This window comes from Ovis canadensis, chromosome 24, assembly GCF_042477335.2.
Source record: "Ovis canadensis isolate MfBH-ARS-UI-01 breed Bighorn chromosome 24, ARS-UI_OviCan_v2, whole genome shotgun sequence".
Classification (NCBI taxonomy): Eukaryota; Metazoa; Chordata; class Mammalia; order Artiodactyla; family Bovidae; genus Ovis; species Ovis canadensis.
In genome coordinates this window covers 51814668-51828079 of record NC_091268.1, presented here as the reverse complement: position 1 = coordinate 51828079, position 13412 = coordinate 51814668, and the positions used below count along the sequence as shown (strand labels likewise).

The window sequence follows — 13412 nt, the reverse complement described above, 5'->3', positions numbered from 1 at the left end:
TTTCTGGTAGTTCTTTATTATTGTATAGAAAAGCAACAGATATCTGCATATTAACCATGTACCTGCCACTTTACTGAATTCATTTATTCTAGTTTTTTGGTAGAAGTTTCTATGTAAAAGTATTATTTCATCTGCAAATAGTGATAGTTTTACGTGTTCCCTTCCAATTTGGATGCCTTTTATTTCTTTTTCTTGTCTGATTCGTGTGGCTAGGACTTCTAATACTACATTGAATAGAAGGGGTGAGAGTGGGCATCCTTATCTTGTTCCTGATTTTAAAGAGTATGGGCTTTTATAAACAGTGCTGCAATGAACATGAACCTGTATGCGAGACAGCAAAAGAGACACAGATGTATAGAATAGTCTTTGGGACTCTGTGGGAGAGGGAGAAGGTGGGATGATTTGGGGGAATGGCATGGAAACATGTGTATCATATAAGAAACAAATCACCAGTCCAGGTTTGATACAGGATCCTTGGGGCTGGTGCACTGGGATGACCCAGAGGGATGGTATGGGGAGGGAGGTGGGAGGGGGGTTCAGGATGGGGAACACGTGTACACCCGTGGCGGATTCATGTTGATGTGTGGCAGAACCAATACAATATTGTAAAGTAATTAGCCTCCAATTAAAATAAATAAATTTAAATTAAAAAAAATAAAGTATGGATTAAAAAAGAGAGAGAGTATGGGCACAAAAACAGACACAAAGATCAACTGAATAAAATTTAGAGCCCCAAAATAAACCTGTACACTTATAGTCAATTAATCTATGATAAAGGAGGCAAGAATAAACAATGGATTAAAGACAGTCTTTTCAATAAGTGTGTTGGGAAAACTGGACAGCTACATGCAAAAGAATGAAATTAAAACATTTTCTCACACTGTATACAAAAACAAACTCAAAATGGATTAAAAACCTGACTGTAAGACTGGAAACCATAAAAACATGGAAGAAACAATAGGGAGAATGAATGCTGTTTGACATAATCATAACTGTACATTTTTAGATTTGACTCTTAAGGCAAAAAAAAAGAGCAAAAATAAACAAATGGTACCCAGTTAAACTTAAAAATCTTTCGCACAACAAAGTAAAATTTTAATAAGATGAAAAGACAACCTGGTGAATGGATGGGAGAAAATATTTGCAAATGATATGATAAGAGGTTAATATCAAAAATATATAAATGTCTCATACAACTCAAAATCTGAAAAACAAACAACCCAATGAAAAATGAGCAGAAGATCTTAATAGATATTTCTTCCATGGAAGATATACAGTTGAAAAGATGCTCAACATTGCATATTATCAGAGAAATGGAAACCAAAATCACAAAATCACCCACCACCTGTAAGAATTACTATCATTAGAAAGTTTACAAATAGCAAATGTTGGTGAGGATGTAGAGAAAAGGGAACCCTGGTATAAGGTCAGTAGACATGTAAATTGATGTAGCCACTGGGGAAACATATGGAGGTTTCTCCAAAAACTAAAAAGACAACTGTTCTGTGTGTGCTCAGTTGCTCAGTCATGTCCAACTCTTCTCAACCCCATGGACTGTAGTCCACCAGGCTCCTCTGTCCATGGGATTTCCCAGGCAAGAGTACTAGAGTGGGCAGCCATTTCCTTCTCCAGGGGATCTTCCTGATCCAGGGATCAAACCCAAATCTCCTGCATTGCAGGCATATTCCTTACTACTCAGAGGCCTGGGAAGCCCAAGAACTTTCATATGATACAGCAATTCCACCCTGGGTATATATCCAATGAACATGAATACACGAATTTGAAAATGTACGTGTTTACATCAGCATTATTTACAATAGCTAAGATATGGAAACAATGTAAGTATCCACCAACAGATGAATGGATGAAGAAGATGTGGCATGTGTACAAGTATACACGTGCGCACACACACACACACAAGAAATGTTCAGTTCAGTTGCTCAGTCGTGTCTGACTCTTTGCAACCCCATGAATTGCAGCACACCAGGCCTCCCTGTCCATCACCAACTCCCAGAGTTCACTCAAACTCAAGAAATATTACTGAGTCATAAAAAAGAATGAAATTCTACCGTTTACAATAACATACATGGACCTAGAGGGTATTATGCTAAGTGAAATAAGTTAGAGAATGAAAAGTATTGCATGTTATCATGTATATGTAGAATCTAAAAATAAAATGAATAAATATCAATATATAAAACCAAAACAGACTCACAGATGTAGAAAACAAACTGATGGTCATCAGCGGGGAGCAGGAAGGGGAGTGCAAGATAGGATAGAGGATTAAAAGGTACAAATTGCAATGTATAACATAATTGTGCTACAAGGATAGATTGTACATAACAGAAAGGTAGCCAATATTTAATAATAACTTTAAATGAAGTATTTAAAATTGCTCTTCTATACCTGAAACTAATGTGATATTGTATATCAACTCTGGTTTATGTGCTAAAGGAGAATGAGCTCTGAGCACAGGTTCTGTGTTGAGCTGAGACCCAGATCAATGTCCCCTTTCTTGACTCCCCAGGAAGAGTGAATTTACTCCCTTTGCTCTGCTCAGACACAGTCCTTATACACCTTTTATTGCCCATAGTCAAAGCACACTACTGTCCTTTGTCTGATTGTGGGTTCTATCCTTCTATGACTGAGCTCCTCGAGTTTGGAGGTGGGGGCGTCTAACTTGCCTTAGTGTCCCCATCCCCCCAGCACAGGGGCAGTTGCATCATTCACACCTCAGGAGTGAGTGATAGTAGCAGGCAGTCTTCCGTGATCCAGCAGGTGGTTCTCAGAGAGTGTGGCTCTTGCCCTATCTTGCCTGGGCATCTGATTTTATATGATTTTCTTGTTTACTGTGTTGGATATGTATAGTCAGCTGGTCCTGATTTTAACTGTGTCTGTCTTTCTCTACTCAGCATCTTTGGGGCCTACAGCATGGATGTGATTACTAGCACATCATTTGGAGTGAATATTGATTCCCTTGGCAACCCACAAGATCCGTTTGTGGAGAATGTCCAGAAGCTCTTAAGATTTAGTATCCTTGATCCATTTCTTCTCTCAATAGGTAAGTGTCCTACTATGTTTCTTTTTCTGTATTCCTCCCTCCACCCCTCCTTCCCTCTCATTCTTTCTTTCTCCCTTCCTTCCTTCTTTTTCAGAGGTTTATTGAGATATAATTCACATACCATCAATTCACCCACTTAAAATGTACAGTTCAATGGTTTTTACAACTAAGTGTCCATCGATGGATAAGTGGATTTGGAAAATGTGGTGTACACACACCCACCCACCAGAATACTATTCAGCCATTAAAAGGAAGGAAATCCTGCCATTTGCAGCAATGTGGCTGGATCTCAGTGGAGGGCATTATGCTCAGTGAGATAAGTCAGACAGAGAACGGCAAATACTTACATGATGAATCAAAAAAAGGAATCCAAATTCATTGAAAAACAATGTCAGATTTTTGGTTTCCAGAGACAGGGTTTGGGAGATAGGAGAATTGGATGATGGTAGTCAAAAGGTACAGATTTCAGTTATTACTTAAATAAATACCCCTGGTGTAATATGCTTATAGCTATCCAGTTGTCTCAGCATCACTTGTTGAAAAGCCTATTTTGTCTCCATTAAATGGTCTTGGAAACATTTTCACTGTTCAGTTGACCATAGCCATGTGGGTTTATTTCTGGACTCAAAATTCTATTCCATGAATCTATGTGTTCATCCTTAGGCCAGTACCACATTGCCTTGATTAATGTAGCTTTAAGGTAAGTCTTAAAATCAGGAAAGGTGTGTCTTATAACGTTATTATTTTTTTCAGGAATATTTTGTCTTCTATGAGCCCCTTGCAATTTCATATGAATTTAATTTAAGATAGTCAGTTTCTTCAAAGAGGCCAGCTAAGGTTCTGATAGGGAATGTCTTATATCTGTTGATGTGCCATCTTGACAATGAAAATGTTCTGATTTATGAACATGGAATGTTTTCATTTACATCTTCTTTAATTTAGTTCAACAAGGTTTTGTGGTTTTCAGAGTGTAAATTTTACATATCTTTTATTTTGTTCCTACTTATTTATTCTTTTTGATGTTACCATCAGTGGAATTTTTTCTTAATGTCACTTTCATTTTATTTATTGCAATGTATAGAAATACAACTGATTTTGTATTTTGATCTTGTATCTTGAAACCCTGCTGAACTTCTTTATTTTTTCTAATAGGTTTTTAGTGGTGTCCTTAGGATTCCCTGTATACATGATCATGTTATCTGATGAGTTTCAGTCTTCATTTCCTTTTTTTAAATTTTATTTTATTTATTTACTTATTAAATATAAAGGATGTGTACCCCAATGTTCACCACAGCACTGTTTACTTATTAATTTTTAATTTATTTATTTTAATTGGAGGCTAATTACTTTCCAATATTGTATTGGTTCTGCCACACATCAACATGGGCGTACATGTGTTCCCCATCCTGAACCCCCCTCCCATTTCCCTCCCCGTACCATCCCTCCGGGTCATCCCAGTGCACCAGCCCCAAGGATCCTGTATCAAACCTGGACTGGCGATTTGTTTCTTATATGATATTATACATGTTTCCATGCCATTCCCCCAAATCATCCTACCCTCTCCCTCTCCCACAGAGTCCAAAAGATTGTTCTATATATCTGTGTCTCTTTTGCTGTCTCGCATACAGGGTTATCATTACCATCTTTCTAAATTCCATATATATGCGTTAGTATACTATATTGGTGTTTTTCTTTCTGGCTTATTTCACTCTGTATAACAGGCTCCAGTTTCATCCACCTCATTAGAACTGATTCAAATGTATTCTTTTTAATGGTTGAATAATACTCCATTGTGTATATGTACCACAGCTTTCTTATCCATTCATCCACTGATGGACATCTAGGTTGCTTCCATGTCCTGGCTATTATAAACAGTGATGCGATGAACATTGGGGTACACATATCTCTTTCAATTCTGGTTTCCTCGATGTGTATGCCCAGCAGTGGGATTGCTGGGTCATAGGCAGGTCTATTTCCAGTTTTTTAAGGAATCTCCACACTGTTCTCCATAGTAGCTGTACTAGTTTGCATTCCCACCAACAGTGTAAGAGGATTCCCTTTTCTCCACATCCTCTCCAGCATTTATTGCTTATAGACTTTTGGATAGCAGCCATTCTGACTGGCGTGAAATAGTACCTCATTGTGGTTTTGATTTGCATTTCTCTGATAATGAACGATGTTGAACATCTTTTCATGTGTTTGTTAACCACCTGTATGTCTTGTCTGGAGAAATGTCTATTTAGTTCTTTGGCCCATTTTTTGATTGAGTCGTTTATTTTTCTGGAATTGAGCTGTAGGGGGTTGCTTGTATATTTTTGAGATTAATTCTTTGTCAGTTGCTTCATTTGCTATTATTTTCTCCCATTCTGAAGGCTGTCTTTTCACCTTGCTTTCCTTTGTTGTGCAGAAGCTTTTAAGTTTAATTAGGTCCCATTTGTTTATTTTTGCTTTTATTTCCAATATCCTGGGAGGTGGATCATAGAGGATCCTGCTGTGATTTATGTCAGAGAGTGTTTTGCCTATGTTCTCCTCTAAGAGTTTTATAGTTTCTGGTCTTACATTTAGATCTTTAATCCATTTTTTAGTTTGTTTTTGTGTATGGTGTTAGAAAGCGTTCTAGTTTCATTCTTTTACAAGTGGTTGACCAGTTTTCCCAGCACCACTTGTTAAAGAGATTGTCTTTAATCCGTTGAATATTCTTGCTTCCTTTGTCAAAGATAAGGTGTCCATAGGTGCGTGGATTTATCTCTGGGCTTTCAATTTTGTTCCATTGATCTGTATTTCTGTCTTTGTGCCAGTACCATACTGTCTTGATGACTGTGGCTTTGTAGTAGAGCCTGAGGTCAGGCAGGTTGATTCCTCCAGCTCCATTTTTCTTTCTCAAGATTGCTTTGGCTATTTGAGGTTTTTTGTACTTCCATACAAATTGTGAAATTATTTGTTTTAGCTCTGTGAAAAATACCGTTGGTAGCTTGATAGGGATTGCATTGAATCTATAGATTGCTTTGGGTAGCATACTCATTTTCACTATATTGATTCTTCTGATCCATGAACATGCTATATTTCTCCATCTATTAGTGTTCTGTTTGATTTCTTTCACCAGTGTTTTATAGTTTTCTATATATAGGTCTTTAGTTTCTTTAGGTAGATATATTCCTAAGTGTTTTATTCTTTTTGTTGCAATGGTGAATGGAATTGTTTCCTTAATTTCTCTTTCCATTTTCTCATTATTAGTGTATAAGAATGCAAGGGATTTCTGTGTGTTGACTTTATATCCTGCAACTTTACTATATTCATTGATTAGCTCTAGTAATTTTCTGGTGGAGTCTTTAGGATTTTCTAAGTAGAGGATCATGTCATCTGCAAACAGTGAGAGTTTTACTTCTTCTTTTCCAGTTTGGATTCCTTTAATTTCTTTTTCCGCTCTGATTGCTGTGGCCAAAACTTCCAAAATAGTAGTGGTGAAAGTGGGCACCCTCGTCTTATTCCTGACTTTAGGGGAAATGCTTTCAATTTTTCACCATTGAGGATAATGTTTGCTGTGGGTTTGTCATATATAGCTTTTATTATGTTGAGGTATGTTCCTTCTATTCCTGCTTTCTGGAGAGTTTTTATCATAAATGGATGTTGAATTTTGTCAAAGGTTTTCTCTGCATCTATTGAGATAATCATATGGCTTTTATTTTTTAATTTGTTAATGTGGTGTATTACATTGATTGATCTGCAGATATTGAAGAATCCTGCATCCCTGGGATAAAACCCACTTGGTCATGGTGTATAAGCTTTTTAATGTGTTGTTGGATTCTGTTTGCCAGAATTTTGTTAAGGATTTTTGTATCTATCTTCATCAGTGATATTAGCCTGTAGTTTTCTCTTTTTGTGGCATCTTTGTCTGGTTTTAGTATTAGGGTGATGGTGGCCTCATAGAATGAGTTTGGAAGTTTACCTTCCTCTGCAATTTTCTGGAAGAGTTTGAGTAGGATAGGTGTTAGCTCTTCTCTACATTTTTGGTAGAATTCAGCTGTGAAGCCTTCTGGACCTGGGCTTTTGTTTGCTGGAAGATTTCTGATTACAGTTTCAATTTCTGTGCTTGTGATGGGTCTGTTAAGATGTTCTATTTCTTCCTGGTTCAGTTTTGGAAAGTTGTACTTTTCTAAGAATTTGTCCATTTCTTCCACGTTGTCCATTTTATTGGCATATAACTGCTGATAGTAGTCTCTTATGATCCTTTGTATTTCTGTGTTGTCTGTTGTGATCTCTCCATTTTCATTTCTAATTTTATTGATTTGATTTTTCTCCCTTTGTTTCTTGATGAGTCTGGCTAATGGTTTGTCAATTTTATTTATCTTCTCAAAGAACCAGCTTTTGGCTTTGTTGATTTTTGCTATGGTCTCTTTTGTTTCTTTTGCATTTATTTCTGCCCTAATTTTTAAGATTTCTTTCCTTCTATTAACCCTGGGGTTCTTCATTTCTTCCTTTTCTAGTTGCTTTAGGTGTAGAGTTAGGTTATTTATTTGACTTTTTTCTTGTTTCTTGAGGTATGCCTGTATTGCTATGAACTTTCCCCTTAGCACTGCTTTTACAATATCCCACAGGTTTTGGGTTGTTGTGTTTTCATTTTCATTCGTTTCTATGTATATTTTGATTTCTTCTGTGATTTCTTGGTTATTCAGCAGTGTGTTGTTCAGCCTCCATATGTTGGAATTTTTAATAGTTTTTCTCCTGTAATTGAGATCTAATCTTACTGCATTGTGGTCAGAAAAGATGCTTGGAATGATTTCAATTTTTTTGAATTTACTAAGGCTAGATTTATGTCCCAGGATGTGATCTATCCTGGAGAAGGTTCCGTGTGCACTTGAGAAAAAGGTGAAATTCATTGTTTGGGGGTTAAATGTCCTATAGATATCAATTAGGTCTAGCTGGTCTATTGTATCATTTGTGTTTCCTTGTGAATTTTCTGTTTAGTTGATCTATCCATTGGTGTGAGAGGGGTATTAAAGTCTCCCACTATTATTGTGTTATTGTTAATTTCCCCTTTCATACTTGTTAGCATTTGTCTTACATATTGTGGTGCTCCTATGTTGGGTGCATAGATATTTATAATTGTTATATCTTCTTCTTGGATTGATCCTTTGATCATTATGTAGTGTCCTTCTTTGTCTCCTTTCACAGCCTTTGTTTTAAAGTCTATTTTATCTGATATGAGTATTACTACTCCTGCTTTCTTTTGGTCTCTGTTTGCGTGGAATATCTTTTTCTAGCCCTTCACTTTCAGTCTGTATGTGTCTCCTGTTTTGAGGTGGGTCTCTTATACACAACATATATAGGGGTCTTGTTTTGTATCCATTCAGCCAGTCTTTGTCTTTTGGTTGGGGCATTCAACCTATTTACATTTAAGGTAATTATTGATAAGAATGACTCCATTGCCATTTACTTTATTGTTTTGGGTGTGAGTTTATACACCCTTTCTGTGTTTCCTGTCTAGAGAAGATCCTTTAGCATTTGTTGGAGAGCTGGTTTGGTGGTGCTGAATTCTCTCAGCTTTTGCTTGTCTGTAAAGCTTTTGATTTCTCCTTCATATTTGAATGAGATCATTGCTGGGTACAGTAATCTGGGCTGTAGGTTATTTTCTTTCATCACTTTAAGTATGTCTTGCCATTCCCTCCTTGCCTGAAGAGTTTCTATTGAAAGATTAGCTATTATCCTTATGGGAATCCCCTTGTGTGTTATTTGTTGTTTCTCCCTTTCTGCTTTTAATATTTGTTCTTTGTGTTTGATCTTTGTTAATTTGATTAATATGTGTCTTGGGGTGTTTAGCCTTGGGTTTATCCTGTCTGGGACTCTCTGGGTTTCTTGGACTTGGGAGATTATTTCCTTCCCCATTTTAGGGAAGTTTTCAACTATTATCTCAAGTATTTTCTCATGGTCTTTCTTTTTGTCTTCTTCTTCTGGGACTCCTTTGATTCGAATGTTGGAGCATTTCATATTGTCCTGGAGGTCTCTGAGATTGTCCTCATTTCTTTTAATTCATTTTTCTTTTTTCCTCTCTGATTCATTTATTTCTACCATTCTATCTTCTACCTCACTAATCCTATCTTCTGCAAATGCAAATAGTTATTCTACTATTTGTTGCCTCCAGAGTGTTTTTGGTCTCGTTTATTCCATTATTCATTATATATTGACTCTTTTTTATTTTGTCTAGGTCCTTATTAAACCTTTCTTGCATCTTCTCAATCCTTGTCTCCAGGCTATTTATCTATGATTCCATTTTTATTTCAAGATGTTGGATCATTTTCACTATCATTATTTGGAATTCTTTATCAGGTAGATTCCTTGTCTCTTCCTCTTTTGTTTGGTTTGGTGGGCATTTATCCTGTTCCTTTACCTGCTGGGTATTCCTCTGTCTCTTCATCTTGTTTATATTGCTGTGTTTGGGGTGGCCTTTCTGTATTCTGGCAGTTGTGGAGTTCTCTTTATTGTGGAGTTTCCTCACTGTGGGTGGGGTTGTACAGGTGGCTTGTCAAGATTTCCTGGTTAGGGAAGCTTGTTTCAGTGTTCTGGTGGGTGGAGCTGGATTTCTTCTCTCTGGAGTACAATGAAGTGTCTAGTAATGAGTTATGAGATGTCAGTGGGTTTGGAGTAACTTTGGGCAGCCTGTATATTGAAGCTCAGGGCTGTGTTCCTGTGTTGCTGGAGAATTTGCCTGGTATGTCTTGTTCTGGAACTTGTTGGCCCTTGGGTGGTGCTTGGTTTCAGGGTAGGTATGGAGGCATTTGATGAGCTCCTGTTGATTAATGTTCCCTGTAGTTAGGAGTTCTCTGGTGCTCTCAGGATTTGCACTTAAGCCACCTGCTTCTGGTTTTCAGTCTTATTTTTACAGTAGTCTCAAGACTTCTCCATCTATACAGCACCAGTGATAAAACATCTAGGTTAAAGATGAAAAGTTTCTCCACATTGAGGGACACCCAGAGAGGTTCACAGTTACATGGAGAAGAGAAGAGGGAGGAGGGAGTTAGAGGTGACCCAAATGAGATGAGGTAGAATCAAAAGAGGAGACAGTAAGCTGGCCAGTAATCATTTCCTTACGTGCGCTCCAGTCTGGACCACTCAGAGATGTTCACAGAGTTATACAGAGAAGAGAAGAGGGAGGAAGGAGGTAGAGATGGCCAGGAGGATAAAGAGGGGAATCAAAAGGAGAGAGACAGATCCAGCCAGTAATCAGTTCCTTAAGTGTTCTCCACCGTCTGGAACACACAAAGAGATTCACAGAGTTGGGTAGAAAAGAGAAGGGGGAGAGGGAGATAGAGGCGACCTGGTGGAGAAAAAGGAGAGTCCAAAGTGGGAGATAGCAGTCAAGTCAGTAATCTCACTCCCAAGTAAAAATAGGTACTGAAGATTCAGTTCTTAAAGGTACAAAATTGATAATAAATACCAAAAAGCGAAGATTAAAAATCTAGAGTAGAGGTTGGATTTTCAAAAATACAATATTAAAGAAAAGAAAAAATAAACAAAGTCACAAAAATTATAAAAAATATATATATGAAGTTTGATTTTTAAAATAGGGTCTCTTTTTATGCAAAATAATAGTAGGTTATAAAAATGAAAATTAAAGGAATAATAGAGGACTTAAAATTAAAAAAAAATTTTTAAAGAATGATAATAAAAATAGTAAAAAATATATCTAGGACTTTCTCTGGTGTTGTGGGCAGTATGGGGTCAGTTCATTTTCAGATAGTTCCTTGGTCTGGCTTATATTTCTCAAGATTTATAGGCCCCTTCCTATGTAGTGGTACTAACTACAGGGTTTTAATCTATTGCACCTGTCACTTCCAAGGCAGCTCCCTCTGTTTTAGCTTCTTCTGTTTGCTGGTCTCTTCAGTGTCTGATTTCTGCCCTGACACAAGGGGGCGGTGGCGGACATTTTTTTAGGCTCACTTGTTCAATCTCGCTGTGGGGAGGGAGGGATGCTGCAAGCAAATAACACTGGCGTGTGCTCACAGTGTCTCAGCCACACTGGGCCTGCCCCCGCTCAGAGCGTGTGTGCCCTCCCTGCCCACACTGCTCAGCCTCTAGGTTGCTCCGCCGGGAACCGTCGGAGGCCGGCCCTGGGCTGCATGCACCTGCCAGGTCTAAGCCAGTCAGGTTCAGGTACTCAGGTAGTCTTCAGAGGTGCAGACTCGGTTGAGCCTGCGTTTTGTGCCCTTCCCAGGTCTGAGCAGCTCAGGTGATGTGTTTGGCAAGCACGGTCACTGCAACTTATTGCCTCCCCCATCCCTGCCACTCGATTTTCTGGGTGTACAACTGGCGCACCTTCTCAGGCGGATGTTGACCATCCGGAACCCCAAGAAGTCTTAGTTAGCAAAGAAGCCTGCTTGCAGTTTGGTAGATAATGTCTCTCTGGGGCTGCGATTGCCCCCTTCCAGCTCTGGCCCCCTGTCACCGGAGGGGGATGGTCTGCAGCGGGCTAGCTCTGTTCAGTGCTTTGTTCTGTGAGTGGCCTGGCAGTGTCTTAGGTTAGGGCTTTTCACGTGGTAGCTATCCCACAGTCTGGTTTGCTAGCCCAAATTAGTTCCCTCAGATTGCCCTCAGGGCATTCAGGCCCGGTCCTTACTCTAAGCAATGCAGCCCACACCTCCCTGCACAGCCCCTGCTTGCTAGCGCCGGGTGCAGGCGTCCGCGCTGCTTCTCCACTGGGGGAGTTACTGTTGGGCACATAATCTGTGGGTTTTAATTATTTATTTTCCCTCCCAGTTATGTTGCCCTCTGTGGTTCCAAGGCTCCCCACAGACTCGCCAGTGAGAGTGTTTCCTGGTGTTTGGAAACTTCTCTCTTTTTAAGACTCCCTTCCCGGGACAGAGCTCTGTCCCTGCCTTTTTTGTCTCTTAATTTTTTGTCTTTTATATTTTTTCCTACCTCCTTTCAAAGACACTGGGCTGCTTTTCTGGGTGCCTGATGTCCTCTGCCAGCATTCAGAAGTTGTTTTGTGGAATTTACTCAGCGTTTAAATGTTCTTTTGATGAATTTGTGGGGGAGAAAGTGGTCTCCCTGTCCTATTCCTCCGCCATCTTAGGACTGCCCCTTCATTCCTATATGGATATATTTTGTTTAATTTTCTTGACTAATTACTTCTTGTTAGAATCTCAGGTACAGTTTTGGATAGCAGTGGTGAAAAAGGCTTCCTTGTCTTATTCTTAACTTTAGAGAAAAGTATCCAGTTTTTCACTATTAAATATTAGTGTTAACTATGTTTTTTTTATAGAGTCCTTTTATCAGGTTGATGAAAGTCCCTCTGTTCCTGTTTGCTGAGAGCTTTTATCACAAGCGGGTATTGGATTTTGTCACATGGCTCTTATGCATCTATCAGATCATCGTGTAGTCATTGTTTATTACTCTATTGAAATGGCATATTATACAACCTTGCATTCCTGGAATAAAGTGCACTTATATATGATGTATACATCTTTTTCTATATTAGTAGACTCAGTGTGCTGGTATTTGGTTGAGGATTTGTATATCCATGGTCATAGGATATATTGGTCTATAGTTTTCTTTTCCTGTTATATCTTAGTCTGTTTCTCACTCTGGGTTAATACTGGCCCTGCAGAATAACTTTCAAAGTGTTCTATCATTTTCTATTTGCTGGATGAGTTAGTGAAAATTTGGTATTAATTCTGTAATTATTTGAGTAGTATTCAGCATTAAAGCCATCTGGACCTAAGCTTTTCATTGTCAAATTGGGTTGTTTCTTGATTATCAAATCAAACTTTGTATTTCTTATAGGTCTGTTCACATTGTCTCTTTCTTTTTGAGTAGTTTCTTTTTAATAATTTTTCCAATTAATTAATTTATTTCAATTGGAAGATAAATCCTTTACAATATTGTGATGGTTTTTGCCATACATCAACTTGAATCGGCCACAGGTATACATGTGTCCCCTCCATGCTGAACCCCCTCCCACCACCCTCCCCCTTTGTCCCTATGGATTATCCCCAAGTACTGGCTTTGGGTTCCCTGCTTCATGCATTGAACTCGCACTGATCATCTATTTTACATAGGGTAATGTACATGTTTCAATGCTATTCTCTCAAATCATCCCACTCTCGCCTTTTCCCATTGAGTCCAAAAGTCTTCATTTTAGATCTGTGTCTCTTTGCTGTGCTGCAGTAGGATCATTGGTACCGTCTTTCTAAATTCAATATATATGCATTAATATACAGTATTTGTCTTTTCTTTCTGACTTACTTCACTGTGTATAATAGGCTCCAGGTTCATCCATCTCACTAGAACTGACTCAAATGTATTCCTTTTTTATAACTGAGTAATATTCCATTGTATATATGTACCGTGACTT

At 38.3% G+C, this 13412-nt stretch overlaps 1 protein-coding gene across 1 annotated transcript in view; it reads left to right on the top strand.

Annotated features, from left to right (window-relative positions):
- The window catches only part of LOC138429540 (cytochrome P450 3A24-like), a 71194-nt gene that overhangs the window by 36241 nt on the left and 21541 nt on the right, over positions 1-13412 (top strand). Inside the window, exon 8 of the mRNA XM_069571185.1 lies at positions 2913-3061. Within this exon, the coding sequence (XP_069427286.1) occupies positions 2913-3061 (149 nt within the window). The remainder of the gene's footprint in view (positions 1-2912; positions 3062-13412) is intronic.